The sequence below is a fragment of the Amblyomma mixtum genome, chromosome 7, assembly GCF_055824585.1.
Source record: "Amblyomma mixtum isolate Tamu chromosome 7, ASM5582458v1, whole genome shotgun sequence".
Classification (NCBI taxonomy): Eukaryota; Metazoa; Arthropoda; class Arachnida; order Ixodida; family Ixodidae; genus Amblyomma; species Amblyomma mixtum.
The window spans coordinates 28170993-28186399 of NC_143018.1; the positions used below are offsets into that span (position 1 = coordinate 28170993).

At 50.3% G+C, this 15407-nt stretch overlaps 1 protein-coding gene across 1 annotated transcript; it reads left to right on the forward strand.

The window, feature by feature from the left end:
* Positions 1–5577: 5577 nt before the first annotated feature.
* On the forward strand, positions 5578–10568 carry LOC149335449 (uncharacterized). Its single transcript, XM_089553808.1, has 2 exons — positions 5578–5623; positions 8784–10568. The coding sequence occupies exons 1-2, from the start codon at positions 5612–5614 to the stop codon at positions 9420–9422; spliced, it is 651 nt and encodes a 216-aa protein (XP_089409934.1). The 5' UTR covers positions 5578–5611; the 3' UTR covers positions 9423–10568.
* The last annotated feature ends 4839 nt before the right edge of the window (positions 10569–15407 follow it).

Genomic DNA, 15407 nt, shown 5'->3' on the forward strand with positions numbered 1-15407 from the left:
CAGCTTCGCTGGCCACTGCACGATAGCAGTATATGCTATCGCCGCAGCCGATCACGCCTCGTGTTAAAACTGCAACACCCTCTCGCGCTGTGCATTGCACATGGCCGACTTCATCAACTTCCACCTGCGGCGCCAACGTATCACATCATCTTAATCTCAATAAGAGCTTATAACCTGAGATAATGTGGTCGCCAGACGTGCCGACGACCCAGCAAAGCAAAACCATGAGCCAATCATGCTAAACACATGCTTTCGCTTATATACTCGGTTTAAAACCCTACCATTTTTTTTCATAAGTAACCTTGTTATTGGTGCTCTCATAAAATATATAAAAGAACATCAAAGAAAGATAGAGAGGAAGCCCGGACCAGCAACGTTCTGCCAGGCTTAACGCCAATTCCCTCATTCCCTTCCCCTGTGCAGGGTAGCCAACCGGAATCCTTTCTGGTTAACATCCCTGCCTTTCCCTCTCTCTCTCTCTCTCTCTCTAAGTTCAATGAAGAAGAGCTAAATGCTCAAAGAAAAACAATTTAAATAAAAAAGCGAACAGTGAAAAGAAAGACAAAACTAAAAGCAGGAGGAAACCGAGAGCAGAGCACAGTCAAGCCACAGGCAGACAGTCAAAGCACAGAGTGCAGGCCAAAGGAAGCCTTTAGTTAAAATGCGAGTTCCGACTGAACTTACGAGTACATTAGTTTGGCGTGAGACTCCGGAACAAGGCGGACGCCTTTCCAGTATAAACTGCCGAGACTGGTAGCTTGGTCTGTTCTCATTGGTAACAGTTCTTCGAAAACATATGGCAAAAAGGACACGGACGACACAGAACTGGACAGGACAGGCGCTTGTTGGGACAGGCGAGACTGGTTTGCCGGTCTGGAGAGGAGCGCACCTCCTCGAGCCCGGCTGTGTCAACTCTCGGGCGATACCGGAGGCTGCCGCATGGCAGCGACACTGTACGTGAAAGTTGCGACGCTTATTTCTGGAAATGAGCACGCGATCTTTTTATATCACGGTGTAATAACCGAGTGAAAGACGGGCTTTATCACAAATTGAAGTGATGAGCGAAGACCAGTTAGTTGAAGGAGAGGGCTGAGTCGGGCTGGTTGGTTCATGTTGAATGGTACGGCAAAACAGCGCTGACGGACGGGACAGAAGAAGAGACAGACACACTTGTGTCTGTCTCGTCTTCTTCCGTCCCGTCCGTCAGCGCTGTTTTGCCGTACCATTCAACCAGTTAGTTGCCCGCGCAAACGCCTTGTCCCAGGTGTAGGAGGCCAACGCTGCCACGCCCCCCAAGAACCCACGCGTCGCTTCCTCGAAAGTTCCCGTCGCAGCGAGACCGCTCCCACGAATGTTTGGGGAAAACCGGCTGCAGCGCATACGAGCACGCTTGAACAGGAACGCTGGGAGGCCGGCAAGGGGCGAGAGGGTCATGGCACTGTAGTCATGGGGTGGAGAGAAGATAGCGTGCAGTCGACGCCTTCGCTTGCGACCCACGCCTTTGCCCACGCCAATATTCTCTCATCCTCCTTTCCTTTTTTTTTTCTACCGCGCTCCTCCTTCTTCACACACGTGCTTGTTCTCCTGACCGGCTCAGTCCGCCCCCCCCATTCGGTACGCCCGAATAAGGCTTTTAGGAGGCGCAACTCCAGGCCCCCGCGGCCGGCGCGGGCGGCCAGAAAACGTCACGTGGAGGAGAGGAAGGGAGGTCGGTTTCCGTGGCGCGCGGTAGATGGCGCTCACGCGCGGTGCCCGCTAGAGTCACTGGAAAAAATTTCAGAGTACCGCATTTCTTTTCCCCGCGCCGCCGACGCGGTCATTGGCCCAACCGTACCACGTGGTCTTGGGGTGCCATATACCTTCCAAGCGCCGGTCGGGCCGGCTGAGAGGAGCGCAGGTTCCCGACGTTTCTCGTGTTGCAACTGTCGCTCTCGTGTTTGATACTGAAGAAATCATGTCTGGCTGCTGCGCCTTCGGATGCAGCAACCGAACCGAGTCCGGAAAGACTTTTTTTCTCGATTCCGACCGGGAAAAATGACCGAGAGCGTCGTTCTGCGTAGTTGCACAGAATCGGCCGGGAGAACTTCAAGCTTTCAAAAAACACACGCTTGTGCAAGGTAAGTGCACCTTGCTTGTGCTTTTTGGTGCTGTTTTAGAAGGTATGTAATCGCAGTGCACGCGGTGTTAGCGATGGGATGCTAAGAAAATAGGTGTTCACAGCAAGACCGTCGCGCATGTCGCGCAGGGATCGTTCGCGGCTTGCCCGCTTGACGCGGGTACACGTGTGCGCGCTTGTTGCTCAACACACGCGGCTCTTCCGACTATTCCGTGCTTGTGGCACGCGAAGGCACATTTGTCGCGCGAGAATTCCGCGTCCTAACGTGCACCAAGCACTCGCACGATCTTTCCGCGCCTCGAGTCATTCGACCTATGGCACTTGTTTTTCGCGGACCGTGACGATCGCAGTCAATTAAAGCATGGTCGGGCATGGCTTACGTTCACGTAACGGCCGCTTTATGTTCGGTTGTGTTGGGACTGGTAGAAAAATAGTAATGGGTCAAATGTTAGCAATCCTTGAAGCTGCGTGTTTGCGGCGACATGCGTGTTTACATCCCAAATGAGCTATTTTAAGTGTCACTGCGTAAACTTAGAAACCTTTAAAACGTATTCTTTTTCTTCGCCTCTTTATTTGGGTGTTTCAGCTTATTATTACAGCTATATTCCATGTTTTTCTTGTTCCACATATTTGAAACAGGGCTTCACTCGAAAAAGCCCTGGGAGCCTCCTTGGGCAGCCCAGCATTCGGGTGACCAGCATCACTCTTCTAACTGTACAACAAACATTTGCAGGACCACTTTTGCGCTGAAGACTTCGAGAAGACTAGAGTGGATGGGAAGAAGAAGCTAATGTCAAGTAGTTTCGTCCTCCTTGAACGAGACGGCGGTCCCATGGCGGTCCACGATGATCACTGCCCAAAAGCACGAGCTTGTCTCTTTGCTGCTCGGAGTGGCGAAATGTTTCCTTCGTAGCTTGCTTCGCGGAAGGGGAAAAAGAGGCGTGCACAAGCTCCCGATAGCAGCGCTAAGATGCTGCTCACAATCATAGTACAGTTCCTGCAGTAAACGCAACCGCGGAGTAAAACAACCGCCGGCTGCATTACTCGCACAAAATGACAATATTTTTTTCTCTTCTGAGTAACCATTGTCTCCGAGCACGAAGTATTTGCGCTTCAGTGAACACTCAACCCGATATGTCACCGAATATCAAGCTCTTTCAACACGGCGACCTTCCTGCGACGCAGTCGGCTTGGAAGGTAAATGGCGGTGGCCGCTCAGTGTTGCCAGTCAAATTCCGACCTTTGCGGTACTCTGAAATTTTTTCCAGTGACTCTAGTGCCCGCTGTTGAAAGAACGTTGACTCACAGTGGCGGAAAAGAACTAGAAAACTAACCAGTAAGTATGCCGGTCATGAGGACGGAGAAAGAAAGAGCATTAAACGACAGGTCAAAAACGCGGAAGTTAAACATTGGATGAATTCAATGGAAAAGAAACATAGTGTAGAACTATATCGATTCTGGAAAAGGCAGATCAGGAAAGAATTTTTCTATGATAACTCAAGAGGCAGTGCCCTACTTTTTGAAGCTAGATCAGGGTGTCTTAGAACGCGCAGCTACAAAAAGAAATTTAGCGAAGATGACACATGTGCAATGTGTGGTAGATCTGTGGAAACAATTGAACACCTCATAATCAAATGTGATGGTATCCATCCGGATGTCGATGCAGGCACAGTCACTCTTTCTGAGGCCCTAGGGTTTAAAGATAACAATGGTCATGTAAATAAATCTGCAGTGGAAGTCAGCAAAAAGCGATTGGAGGATTGGTGGCTGAAAAGCAGAGATGTGGCATAAGGTTAGAATAGTAGGAAACCGTAGGCAAAGGTGATGGAGAATCTTAATGAGAATTGCCAACACAGTAAACAAAAAAATAATAAATAAAGAAAAGCTGAGCATGGTGGCAATTGCCACCACCCCGTTTCAAAGGGGGCGCTCCTATCCATCCATCCATCCAGCTGTGCCCGCTTGCGCAGCGCGAGGTACCGCGCTGCGCGGTGCATGGCGCGGTTTCGGGACGATTCTATCTCCGTGGGGACGGCGGAGTGTGCAAAAAAAAGCAGTGCGGGAATATATTGGCGGGGTGTTACAGGGAACCCCTCCGTTTGTGGTCTGGGGCCGCTGATGGGGTATCAAGAATGTTACCGTTCCAGCCGGCTTGCACGGAGAACGGCGGCTAAGTAGTTGTAGACGCCGTGCTTGTAGCTGTGGCTAAACTAGCCAGCTCACGGACGGGCTCACATTTTTTTTTTAACATTGCACCGCTCCCTTTTCATCCCCTGCGGTCAGAGGGACGCCGAAGTGGGCTTCCAAACGCTGTACTTTCCCTCCCACGATGAACGAGCCCAGCTGGCTCCTTATCTCCCCTGCCTCTTTAGCTGCAAGGGCATCACAACGCTGTCACTGCTAATTGGGCACTGCACGTATCGATACGGCTTCGTGTCACCGAGCGGCCTCTTTCATCTTGTTGTGGAGCGGTCCATTGTAGCTAGTCATGCTTGAGCTCTTCTATTTGGGTATTCGGGTCAAAATGGGCTAACACAATGCGTCGCTGCCCCGGTCAGACTGTCTTGAGAATGGCGAGCAAGACAGCCCTGCTTGTGCACAGTGACGGCTGGGAAACGCCCCCCCCCCCCCCCCCCCCCCCTCACTCCCTGCAGAGGAGCTCCGCCAAATCTTTTAGCAGCTTCGGACACAAACTGGCGGAAGACAAGAAACCAAGAAAAAATAAAAAATAAGGAATACACTGTAACACGTAACACCCTCGAAACAGCGAGTGGGGTCGTGTGTTCTAGTCTCCAGAAGCTGTGTGACCGGCGTGGTAGAGTGCTCGCGCTCGAGTCCTGGTTTATATATATATCCGTGGACCTACGTCTTACTGCCTCGTTATAGCATACGATGGGACGTAAGTGCTTTGTTCCGAACTGTAATAGCGGATACAAGTCCTGCAAAGAAAGTGTCATCTCCTTCAAGGCTCCCAGTGACCAGCAGCGATGTGTATCCAACGAATTTCTTTCAGGACCATCAAGTAAAAAAGGGCAGCCATCGCGCGCGGCAGTGCCCACCAATAGGCGGAAGAGCGCCAAGCCGCAGGAAACATCAACGGTTAGAATTCGAATGTCGATTGCCTCCCGTACTACGAAGCCACGTTTTACCGCACGATAACTCAGGGCAGCATGACATTATTGTGAAGAAAATGTTGGCCGCGCAAATGCTCTCCCGCGGAAGCACTGAAATGCGCGCGACGGCGCGAGCGCGCGTCGTCCTCGGGAACTAGGGTGCCTCGCGGAGCGCGCGCGCATCGAGGCACCCTATCGGGAACTATCGGGAACCTGACGAGGGCGGCATCCGGCGGCGGTCGAAGGAAGCAGACAGCGCCTGTGACTCTCTGCGGTCGCGGGAGAGAGGCGACTTTCGCCTCCTAAATGCTTCCCGAATGCTTTCCGCTGCCTGTCGACGGTCATGGCTCTCCCTGCAGACTGCCTTTCCGTGCCGGATCCCATGAGTCGTCCGGTAAGAAAGCCTTCTTTTTCCTATGCCTAACGCTAGCTCTGTGAATCGGAATTTTGTCAGCTATAGTTGCCTAGAAGCGAATGCCTAAATATTTGTAGGAACTTCGAAAGACGTGGATTGATTATATGACGTGGTTTTTAGCTGGAAATAACCCTGTGTTGCCACTAAGACCGGCATGACTTGAATCCGTATGTAGTTGCGTGCCAGCCTGAGCCGTAGTGTCTGGGTTCGAACCCCACCACGGCAGCCGCGTTTCGAAGGAGGCGAAACGCAAAGGAACACGTGTGCTGTGTGATGTCAATGAATGCATGTTAAATCAAAATCCCCAGGTGGTCAAACTTATTTCGGAGGCCGCCACTACGGCATTCCTTTCTTTCTGCTTTTGCCCCACGTTCATCTCTTCCCTTATGGCGCGGTTGAGGTGTCCGCCGAGAAGTTAGAGAGTTACGGCGTCATTTCCTTTGTTCAAAAGCCACTAAACCTATTCGTGGAAATTTGTAAGATTTCAACGCACTTAGTCGCTGCTATAGTACTGAGCTAATGTTTTCATCACCACCCACTCAGCTCAGCAATGGCAACTTCTTGTTCCTGGTCGGAAAGAAAAAGATGATGTTCTTCTGTCAAAGGGGTGAAAGCTCAGTTAAGTGCCGAAAAGTACTTCAAATCGGTAACAGGCGGAGGTTCATGAGATGGCACCGGAAATGCGGGTACTGCCGCTGTGTTGGAGTCGGTGCAAATACCATTGTCGGTGACAACGCCCTTAAACGCGAAAACACACTTTTAGGGTTTAAAGGACCCTTGTCTATCTTCTGGCAGAAAGATCTGTGCGGCATTCACGGCCGTAGTACGCACACAGCAAGCCGATCTCCACCCCTCCAGACAATCACATGTTGCTGCTACTGCAGAAAGAACGAAAAGGAAAGCGCAGGGGGCTGCCTACTCGCTCGAACTGAGCCACAATCGCTGCCACGTATAGGAGAGCTGATAGATGTTTGATTTGGTTAATGGGATTTAACGCCCCAAAAGGCCGATTCACACGACGGTCCGTTCGCCCGCGGCCCGCGCATCACGTGTTCATGCGTCAGCACATTGAGAGGCGCGCTGACCAGGCCGCGGGCCGACAGCGCGCCTCTCAATGTGGTGAAGCATGAACGCGTAGTGCTCGGGCGAACGGACCGTCGTGTGAATCGGCCTAAAGCGACTCAGGCTATGAGGGACACCGTAGTGAAGGGCTCCGGAAATTTCGACCACCTGGGCTTCTTTAACGTGCACTGACATCACACAGTACACGGGGGCCTCTAGAATTTCGCCTCCATAGAAATTCGGCCACCGCGGCCGGCATCGAAACCGCGCCTTTCGGGCCAGCAACCGAGCGCCGTAACCACTGAACCACAGCGGCGGTTTGACTTCCTAGGAATTAATCCGTGACGTGAACTGAGATAATGAGTCTGCTGTAATGACTGAAGGATCGAGGCAATTCAGTTTTGTGATCACGCCATGTTACAGCGACGTTCCCGGTAGCGCACAAGTGCCGCAAGGATTAAAATAATACGCACTTTCGTCCACGTGGACAAAACTTGCAGCATTTGTAGTAATAAGCGCATAGTGGCGTTTCCGAACATAGCGGACGCAGTTCGCAGGAGCCTCGGTCTGTTTGAGGCTCTCAGCTTCGATATAGACCTTAGCAACGCAGCGGCTTTTCCTCGTCAAAGTTCCAGCCAATGGCGTGGGCCGGTTCTCATCACCCCTGCTAGCGTGGCAATGCAGGGAGCGACTCCACAATGGAGAGAGGGGTCTATCCTGAACCATAGAGGAAAGGGATTATCCCCTTTCATCACCACTCCCTGCTGTTCTTAGAACGAAAACCACGCAAAGGACGATACACAGGGAAGAAGTAGACAGGACGAGCGCGGACTTGCAACTGTTTATTGAAACACATCTTCCTTCCATCAACAACCCTACGCATGCGCTACAAGCAGTCTCTATCTAATCGAGTTCAGGAACTTCAGTTCCTTCCTATACAGATGGACCGAAGCCTCGCTTACACACTTATCGGGCCCATATCTGTCAATCTGCCAGGCTTCGATGACCTCACGTGTTTTCTGGTCTTTGGCCCTTCCGATTATCTTTGTACGCTCAAAGAGTGGCGTGCATTTTTTGTCACATGAAAGACAGTGTTTTGGCAAATGCATGCCGCTGTGAGAGCCCAACGAATTTTTATGTTCTTGGAGGCGCTTATTAATGCAGCGTCCCGTTTGTCCCACGTAAACTGAGCCGCAACTAAGCGGGATTTCATACACTACTCCCATTATACAGAACACAAACTTGATTTTGTGGTTTGCACCACAGCCTGCTTTTGTTCTTGATTAATTGTTAGTTAGCGCGCACAAACGGGACAGCTTACAAGGCGCCGAAAAGAAGATTTCCACACCGAATTTTCTTGCCACCCTCTTCAGGCCTAGTGAGGTCTTATGTACATAGGGCAGTACTTCAAACTTCCGCCTCTCACGAATGCCAGATTATCGAGCACTATAAGCTGGGTGCAGGGTTTTCAACAGAGACCCGGCAGCGGCCTGCAGAAGCGACGAGGGAAACCCAGCAGAACTTAGGCGTGCGACACTTGAGCGGAAAAGCTGAGTGAAACGTGAAAACAGGACTTAAATAATGATGACCTCAAGCAGGATGAAGCAATTCCTCTCTTATTGATTTAATGACCATAGAAAGAACACCTCAGTGGACCACTACAAAGGAAATAACGTTTTTTTTTGCTAGCCGCTGCGGTGGCTCAGTGGTTATGGTGTATAATGACATGGGTTGCATGTATAAAGACATGTATAAGACCCATGTATCAAGACATGGGTTCGACCCCGGAGGTCTCAGAGTCCTTCACAACGGCGTCCGTCATAGCCCGAGTCGCTTTGGAACGTCCAACCCCCCCTAAACCGTATTTTTTATTTGTTTCGAGCCTATGCGTCATTCCGACTTCCCCGCCCAAGAACGCTGAGTTCAGTTCAAAGTCCTTTATTAGGTTATTCGCCTCAGAAAATCGCTTGGAGCAATATTTCATGGCTGGTTCAAAAAGTCCATGTTTGTTAGTATTCCTTCATTGACACTGATTTGACCCTGAATGCTGAGATATGACTGGCTTTTCTCATTGCAGGAAGGCGAGTCCATGGACTGTTCTCTGGACAGCGATCTGACAGGCACCGAAATTCCTTGCCTCGACTCTGCACGGCTTCTGACAAGAGTACGACTACTACTGCGTGCGTTCAAGGATCGGGGCTTGGACTTTGAAGCGCCGTGTGCTAATATAGAGAGCCATGATGCATGCTACTTGGCCCGGCACTTGCCTACACTTAACGAAGTGCTCCACAAGGCTTCCGTGCTTCTCACAGAGCACCGTCACGGCGCCTTCACTTTGTTCTGCTCTGACGACATGCACATGGCTCCGCCAACTCCGCCTCCCCCAAGGTACACGTGGGCACCCTTCCTGACCAGACGGCCCATTCCCGACGATTACCTTCTCGACAGCGCCATCCTGGCATACTGGCTGTTGAAACGTCACAGCTGCATGAAACGGCTAGAACTGGGATCAGAAGCCGTTCTCGTTAGGCACTTTCCAACACTGGTGTGCAAGGCGTTGGAAGCCAATGAAGGTCTAGATGAGGTGAGAGCTGTGCCAGAAATTGGGGCTAGAAGTTGGAGCAAATCAGTAGTGGCGTCTGCGTTGGGTAAACTGTCGCATCGGCTCAATTCTCTCGACATCAAGGCATTCGCGGTCGACCCCCTCTCTGCTTAAGCCATTGCCTACGCGGCTAATCAGGGCAGCTTACGTCACCTGGCCGTATGCTGTGACATGCCGAGGAAAGCCGCGGGGAAACTTTTCTCCGCAGTTAGCCATTCTTGCCGCTTGAGCTCGATCGAGATTGAAGGCTTACCGTGGTTCACACGGTCGAACGCTTTGCTCCTCGCGACTGCGCTGAGAAGGAATAAGACGCTGCTGAAGCTGTCGATAGGAAGAATAGAAAATGGTGTCGGAGATATTATCCTGCAATCGCTAAAGGACAACGCTACATTGGCAGAGTTGACACTGCAGAGTTGCCAATTCTGTTCTCCGCCGTTGTACGGCATTGAAGCACTCCGCACGAACCGCGGGCTTCGTTGCGTCACCCTCATCAATGTAAATTTTGACGACGAGGCCGCGGACACAATGGCAGAAGTCCTTCACGAAAACTCAACAATTGAAGAACTCTGCCTTCGGTTTAACTCGTTCAGTATTGGTGGTGCTAGTGTTTTAGCTGATGCCCTGAGCTACAACTGCGCGTTAAAGCGCTTGGACATCTCTTTTAACAAGATGGACGAAGAAGTTGTCGACCCCTTTGTAAGGGCCCTCGCTAAAAACAGCTCCATCGAGCACGTGCATCTCGGCAAAGTTAAGATTTGCGAATCCTGGAGGCCATCATTGCCTATGACGGGAGACATCTACACCAGACTACAAGTGACGTGGAACTCAACACACCTCGAAGAATGGGCTGCATGTCTGCAAGAATGTGAGGGCGTTCCTCGACTGTATGTTGGTTGGACTAAAGATGTCCGCCTCTCTGCAATTTCAGCCTGGTGCTCAGCGGCAGCTCGAGTGACCTGTGCCTCGCTTACGGAACTCACCATCCAGTGTCGTTCCTTCGTGAAGCAGAGTACCGCCAATGCGATTGCGCACCTTCTGGATGCAGCTTGTTGCCTGAAGAAGCTAAGTGTACACTTGAAAGGCGGTACATTCGCAACGGCGGTCTTAGGCTGCCTCGTCCATAACAGGACTGTGTGTGAGCTTGAGCTCAATGAGGAGTTCTGCAGCAGAGATGTCGAGGTTCTTCAGGCTGTGTTTCGCACTAACAGAACGTTGTACCGTCTGAGTATGGGACCCATTGGCGCTGTAGTGAAGCCTTTCGGTGCGCTGGCTCTCTCTTTGGAAGACAATTTTGTGTTTTTAGACCTTTATTTCGAGGACACCCTTTCCCACAGTGGCAGGTACCCCCTCCTGAATGTGCTGAACAGAAATCGCTCATTTCTTAATCGTGCAGTGGAGTGCGTTTTGAAAGGTAGTGCGGACTCCGAGTCAGTGCAAGCCCTTCACGCCCTCTCCGCATGCGAGTCCCTCCTCGACGCCGTGGCTGACGTTTCGGGGAAGGAACGAGATGTCTGCAGGTGTCTGGTGCGTGAAGCTGTCCGCCGACACGAGAAGACACGTCAGCAAACGTCAGCCGAAACACGGTAGGTACAAGTCAGCTAACGCAAAAACACAACTATGCTGAGCATTCATTCATCAAGATTTCCTTTAATCGTGGTCTCAGCACAGCCACGGAGTTTTCTGCATTGTTCAGTCGATATGCCCCTATTGATAGACATCAAATATAAATGCGGTTTTTGGCGTATCCATGTTTTGGAGCAATAAATAGGCGCAAGCTGTTCGTTGAGCCCTCTGGTGAAATTCTACCTCCTGCCTCGTTCTCTTTTAATGCAGGAATCCATTAAATGGCTACGTTTTCAACTCCCATTCTCCGAGTGAGACTCAAAAGAGTTTCGAAAATTCTCGTATGTTGTTTGTGATTTTAATCAAGTATCGTGAAGTGAAGCAGTACTAAGAACGTATTTGTTTTAACTACTACCTGCAATAATGACACTGCGAAGGCACAATATTGGTAGTCTGGAAAAGCCCGGCCGCCAAGGGTTGCCGCCGCCGCGCACTTCACAGCAGTTTAAAACAAGAGTCGCGGTAGGGGCACCAGATGGCGCCACTTGTTGGCACGGTGGCCGACGTGGTTGGTGGCCGACAATTCGGTATCTCGGGGCCAATGAGCCCGTGTGCAGTGGCTGGCGCGTGAATAAAAATCAGTTTCCTCAAAAAGTGTACTTTATTTATGGCAATAAAACATGGCTCAGCACGCATGCATTTTTGCATTCTTGCAATCTAGGCGTAGCATGGATTAGATGGATTAGGCGTAGCACCCTGTGGTATTCGGGTATGACCGCTAAATAATTTAGTTCAAAAGGGTTGAAAATTGGGCGAGTTGGTACGAACTCATACTGGTGTGGCACCACAGGGACAGAGACAGAGTGACAGCAACACAAGTGCTCACTAACAACTGACAAAATTTATTAAAAGCACAAAAAATATATTGACAAAACCAATGGTTACATGCACAATCATAACACGGTTACAAAGGTTACAGGCAAGAACACACGTTAAATCACGACGAATCTACCTGCTATCATGGTTTAGTGATCTTTGAAGATAATCAACCTCGGCGTCAAGCAGCAGCAAGGATGGCAAACTCACGCATACATCTGCCGGCTTCCTTATGCGGAAGGCCTCCATAATCTCCCGGGAAGTCTTATCTTTATGCTTCCAGAGAACGCGCGTTTCCTTGAATAACGGGGCACACTTGTGGCTTTTTACATACTTAGTCAGGTGTGTCCCCAAACCCCCGTCAAGTGACCCCGTCAAGATTCGTTGTGATTTAACGTGTGTTCTTGCCTGTAACCTTTGTAACCGTGTTATGACTGTGCATGTAACCATTGGTTTTGTCTATATATTTTTGTGCTTTTAATAAATTTTGTCAGTTGTTAGTGAGCACTTGTGTTGTTGTCACTCTATCTCTGTCCCTGTCCCTGTGGTGCCACACCAGTATGAAATAATTTAGAATTGAATTTCTTGACGCTGTTTCGGTTTCATCAACGGAAGGATGACTGTGATGCGTAGTCGGCGTTTAGGTCACATGAGGCATAAAAAATCGGCTATATAATTGCTGACTGGTCATTTTTGGTCATTCTGGGTCTTAGAAGAATCTGGATTAAATGTGGTAGTGAATTAAAACTACATATCAGAGATTATATTAAGGTGTTCCTATAGGCAACGGGCAGTCGTCAGGAGCCGCCACGATCGCTGAACAACCAGCGCCATCTAGCGGGCAGGCGGGGAACATATCGCAGGATTGCTCCGCCGTAGCAGACGGCATGGCAGCCTTGCGCGAGGCTGGTAGAATGGCGGTGGAAAGCGTGCCGATAGTTATATCAGCGTCATTTCGCGATTTGGACGATTTGAATTCCTTCTTCCGAGAAGCGAACTTGAAAAAGGGCAAGCTCCGCGGAGACATTCCAGATCTCGGAATGCCTTCGAAACGCGAACACAGCCCGAAGCGGCGAGTAGCCGTCGCTGCCGCCGTCGCTACGCCCCGCCCACAGCCGCGCGACTGCTTTCGGCTCTGTGGCTGTTCATTTCGATACCCGCTACTCGCTTTTTTCTGCTGTTTGTTTAGCAAATAGTTCATGTTCCGTCTAAGTGAGTGCTTGCAGATAATAGTACACCAACGAACATTTACCGCGTGTGCATGAAATTTCCCCAGGAGTGCGCCGATGAGGACGACTGTACTCATGCTGCTACATGTTTACATCGCTGCGTATGAACAGCTTGTACTGATTTGCAAGACATAAAACGAAATATGCGCTTTAGTTCTATTAAATAATCTCTTCTCTTCTGTACCGGTTGTACCCGTGCCTGTTTACGCAGTGCGACAATCTGTGGGAAGCGCCGACACGATCGCTCGCTTGAGAAACACTTGACAGCCGGGTTGTTGACATCGCCTAGGACCGGCGCTTCTCGCTAATTTTCCCGGCTTCCTCCGACATGCCCCGCACTTTATTTTAAACTACTTTATCCAGAAGTATGTTTGGTGACCGTTCGCATTAACTGAAATGGCTTAACTTGATACCCACAAGCTAGCGACAGCGACGACTGCTGCTGGCCGTAAAGCACTGCTCGGCAGCCCGAGTCACACCACCGCTTCCCGTTCATCGTATGCGCGTCCTGCGATCTAAGCAATAGTTGATTTCATGTCACTCTTGTCAAAACTACACTCGTTGACCATTTGCATTCGCTAAAACTTGTGAATTCGTTCTTCACAATCACCGATCCAACCCTGCGGGCTCGCTAGGCCCAGTCGTCGCTGAAGGGAACGGAGTCGTCGTCGACTGAAATTAATTTGGCAAGTGGTTATCGCTAGTGAGTGTCCATGTGTGCACATGTGAAATATAGGCGCTCGTTTCGCTTATTTCCAATCCGCATAATGTATAAGCGCGCACGTATTCGCACCGTCACCTCATCAGCGCGTTTTCGCTCAGCCGCCGAACTCCCGAGGGCATGAAAGCTGACCGTCCGCTGATCGGACTCGTCGGTGTCGTTTAGCCAAAAAACTTGTGCCACTACAATAATATTATAATGAACTAGATAGTTCACTATAATCATATGCTGCTGTTCACCGTGATAGTGCCGTTGTCGGACTAGCGTGACCGTAGTCGTCGTTGTACACTGAAAACGAGCTGAGAATTTCGAATGCGTTTGGAAAGTGCCGTGTAGCACCGCGGGAGTCCCTCGAGTTCGAATGCCATTCCAAGTCTCGACTGCCATTCGACTCAGATGTCATTCGAAAGTACCCGTGTAGCACAGGTTAAAGCCCCTCGCACAGGTATAATCAACGCGCCGCCGAAGAGCGTGGAGATCGAGGTAAGCTACGTCTGTTCATCGCTTGTATTTTTCTGGCTCGCATCTCTCATTGTTATTTCAGATTGACAACAGCAGGAGAATCATTCGTATTTGACCCGGGCATTCTTCGCAAAAAGAGTACGCAGACCAGCCGCAGCGATCAGATTGCATGCGGAGCTGACTGCCAATGTGTGCGACGGCGAGCGTATCCTGTCTCCGGTGCGCTGCTCGCCGCGAGAGGCGCCTCCGTCGGCGCAGGAGTTAGGTTCGCCCGTTGCCTATAGTCGGATACAACTTAAGAACGAAGCGGCTTTTCTCGGTCAAAGAACCCCCCTCCAGCCAATGGCGTCGGCCGATTCTCATAACCCTGCTAGTGTGACAATGCAGGGAGTGATGCCAGAATGGAGATAGGGGGCTACCCCGGCTATTCATCTGCCACTCCTTGCATTGTCACGCTAGCAGGACAATGAAAATCGGCCGACGCCATTGGCTGGAGGGGGGTTCTTTAACAGGGAAAAGCCGCTTAGTTAAGTTGTGTCCGACTATAGTGGATCATGTGACCAAAATATCAACTTGACGTCATAGTCATCGTTCGGTAGATGAAACCGAAACAGCATGAGAGAAGAAATTCAATTATAAATTAATCCATGAATTATAATGTCTAATGCATAGTTTGACCGAAGAAAACACGCAATAAAATTAGGTGTTTATAGTCCTTTAAAGGCATTATCTGATATGACAGCAGCTTTGTCGTCTGAGTGTAACGTAGCGAGATAGATGCCTGTAACCTGTTGTACCAGGCATCGCGTGTCGCACAGAAGCCATAGCGGCTGTGCTTTAGCTACATTGCCATCACATGGAGGCCCCCTGGTTACGAACGCCACGAAAGCAAAAGTAGAACTCTAGCTTGCTCTCTCGTGAACGCCTTCACAAAAATTGAGAAAAACCTTTTTTTTTTTTGCGCCGCGAAAGGGCGCATACTTGGTGAAATGGGACTGCAGCAGGGACGCCGCGCAGCATATATACCTATAGTAGTGTTTTGTGGAGAACTAAAACATTTGGGCGTGTATAGTATGCAACACATCAGGCAGGCTTTCGTAGTTCGCTGTTGTTTCGTTCAAAGCTTGGTTTGGTTTGTGGGGTTTAACGTCCCAAAGCGACTAAGGCTATGAGAGATGCCGTAGATGCCGAGAAGACGAAACATAGATACAGCTGAGGAAGTTGCAATAGCGCTCGCATGCGTTGGAA